Source organism: Labrus mixtus, chromosome 6, assembly GCF_963584025.1.
Source record: "Labrus mixtus chromosome 6, fLabMix1.1, whole genome shotgun sequence".
In the NCBI taxonomy this organism is placed as follows: Eukaryota; Metazoa; Chordata; class Actinopteri; order Labriformes; family Labridae; genus Labrus; species Labrus mixtus.
Window position 1 is genome coordinate 30214449 of NC_083617.1, and position 2925 is coordinate 30217373.

Consider the following 2925-nt stretch of genomic DNA (forward strand, 5'->3'; position numbering starts at 1 on the left):
TCATTTATCAAAACTTCTTCAACTAGTAGCTGATATTATTTATAACAATCTGAATCTCTGATTTGAGGTGAAAAGTATTCAATCTTTCTCTAAGATGAAGTGAAGTGGCTATAGGAGAAGAAAGTAGCAGAAAATCCAACCCTGGCAAACACTATTTATCTACATCCCACAATACACTATAGCTAGCTATATAGATAATCAGCTCTAGATAATATTTTGTACAAATACGAAACAAAAAGACAAACTCTCTCAGCTTGACAAATACAACGCTCTGAGTCCTGACCTTATGTTGTCAAAAAACCCACACTGATAAATAAGGTGTTTGAGAGGGCTGGTAGGTGAATGTCAGAGCAGAGGATAGAGAGCCTTGTGTGAACAGACAAACATGCAGATCACTTGATAAAGACTGTGTTAGTGTGAGTTTGTTATAATCTACCTGCACACTAAAGAAAGGAAAGATGGAATCCTTGATTTGAATAATCCAGTTTATTTTTTTGTAAATGGATTCACAGTTTTTGGTTGAGTGTTGAATTGATGACAACAATCCAAAATACACAGTCAGTGTTTAAAATGTGCATCCCCCATCCCCGGCCACAGAAAACACAAACTATTCTCTGTTTAATAGACTTTAATCAGCGACTTCTCAAGTCCTCAATGATCTGTTTGTTTCAAAAATTCTTCTCAATTATTCCAATTTATTATTTAGTAAAAGAATAATAAATAAGCTCAACAGACTTCAGATCCAAACTCACCTGCCGGAACCAGAAAGGACCCCACCCCCAAAGTTTTGATTATCAGCTGCATTTGCCGGGTCAGTGGTTTCATTTCTTCTTACAGGTGCTTAAGTGTCTATGGACAACAACTGGGAACATCTGGTGTCATCCAAACCAGTGGTCTCCCATACACTCTCTGTTCCAGGTGACTCCACAGAGCCAACACCACTCTGCTTTGCACAGAGGACACTGCATGTGCATACAGCCGCCTGAAGAGGGAGACAAAACATAACAAACCTATAACTCACAACATCTCCCACACAGAAAAAAACACATTTTCAATCAAATAACTGCATGTTTTGAGATCATGATAGAACACAGATGTGATGCAGGCATGTTCTGACCTGTAACTGTTCAGTTTGAAATCTCTAATTCTTCACCATAGCTTATGTTTTCTCATTATCTTGTCTGGGTTACTGATTTGTCCTTTAGAGATAACAAAGAGAGGGAGGAGGTTCCTGCAGACTTTGCTCAGCCTGGAAAGCAAAGCTAAGTTGATTCCCAGCACTGATGTATAGCTTTCAGTGCTTGAACAACTGACAAAATAAAACTAAAAGACACAGTAACACACTGTGTGTGTGTTCTTAATAACTGTCTTTCCGCAAGTGAAAGTGTACATACCTAGTGTGTTTCTATTATTGTATCTTTCTCCCTTTACTTAATTGATGTAAATATGTTTAGTTTTTAACTTTTTGCTATTTTTGCTAATTATATTGCTGTTTTTTTTTAGCTGTTTGTAATAAAAAAATGTCCCCCAAAGGGGGATCAATAAAGTTTATCTTTAACAATAAGCTCTAGAGAGGGAAAAAAATGTGTCTTAAATTGAAAAAAGGATGGATAATTCTCTTTGTTTTCTCTAATGAGTGCTACGATTATGGCTCTATTGGTAACTGACTGGATCGCCTTGCTAATTCATGTTGCACTCGTGACTTGATCTGGAGCTGGTAATGTTCATAGTTTCAGATTTGAGTCAGTACCGTGCTCTTGTTGACTCTCTTGAAAATATGTTCAGAAGCTCAAATTGGCACAGTTGTCAGGTCATTTTCCGCAGCATTCCCCTATTTCCTCAATTGAAGTAGCAGGGTTTGTGAGAATTTGAATATTTCTTCTTGCTGTCTGTTATAACAGCCTGAGTGAAGTAGGCGGCATGTGATTGCTACAATTTGTGCGAAAGAAGAGTCAAATGATGCGTCACACACCCCCTTTTGACAGACAGCCAGGGTATGATGAACTGGCTTCTTGGTACATCCATCTGTTCTCATTAGTTCACAACAGTTCAAACAAGTTAGGATCAGCTCATGTCTCACCATTTCTTTCCACAGGAACTGAACACTTAGGGCAGCGTTTAGTTGACTCCTGCACCAGGAGCAGGGAGGCTCTATCCCACCTCCCTCTGAGGGACGCCTCCTCCTCCAAAACAAAACCCTGAGGAGAGGTATAGAGGGGGAGGAAGGGGGGGGGGGGGGCTTCACTATTAATTGCAAAAATTAATAGTGACCCAATATGTGTGCATGTCTGTGTTACACGGAATATTCTGACTACATTTTTGTCAAAACTGCAGCTCAGCTGATCTATTTTTTAAAATGTATATTGATATTATTGTAATTTTGTCTCTGGGAGCAACAGTCACTGCGGCTTTCACTGAAGCTGGCATATTATGGGCGGCGACATCCTTTTCTGTGTGTTATTCAACGTTTACAGTATGACTAACAACTTCAGATATGAATTTGGAGTTGGAATTGGTAGCCAAGGTCCACGACCGAATTGTAAGCTGCACTCACACTGAGATGTCTGTTTTAGTGCTGAATCTACAGTTAATGGTCTACGGCTGATTTGTCCTTGATTGATGGGTTCTCTCACCTGTGAGGCTTCATCTGGGGGTGGGACGGGCTCTGTGTGACAAACCCCCTCATGGTACACCTCCCTGCAGTCTTTGCAGAAGACAAAGCCACATCCCAGCTGTCTGTCACACTCCACCCTTCTGCTGCCCTCAAGTGGGACAAGCCCCGCCCCACAGCCAGGTGACGGGCACATGAGTCCTCCAATCTCCTGCAGGCACTCTTCTGCCCCGTACTGCAGGTACCGCTCGTACTAAGAGGGAGAGAAGAGAGTTGACATGTTGGATGCTTCAAAACATCTATACAGAAGAGCA

The 2925-nt window shown here is 41.0% G+C and overlaps 1 protein-coding gene across 1 annotated transcript in view; it reads right to left on the bottom strand.

The window, feature by feature from the left end:
* Positions 1-471: 471 nt before the first annotated feature.
* prkn (parkin RBR E3 ubiquitin protein ligase) overlaps positions 472-2925 on the bottom strand; it is a 9125-nt gene continuing 6671 nt past the window's right edge. The window contains exons 9-11 of the mRNA XM_061040881.1: positions 2634-2864; positions 2081-2198; positions 472-982 (exon numbers count right to left, since the gene is read on the bottom strand). Coding sequence (XP_060896864.1) covers positions 879-982; positions 2081-2198; positions 2634-2864 — 453 coding nt within the window. The 3' untranslated portion in view covers positions 472-878. The remainder of the gene's footprint in view (positions 983-2080; positions 2199-2633; positions 2865-2925) is intronic.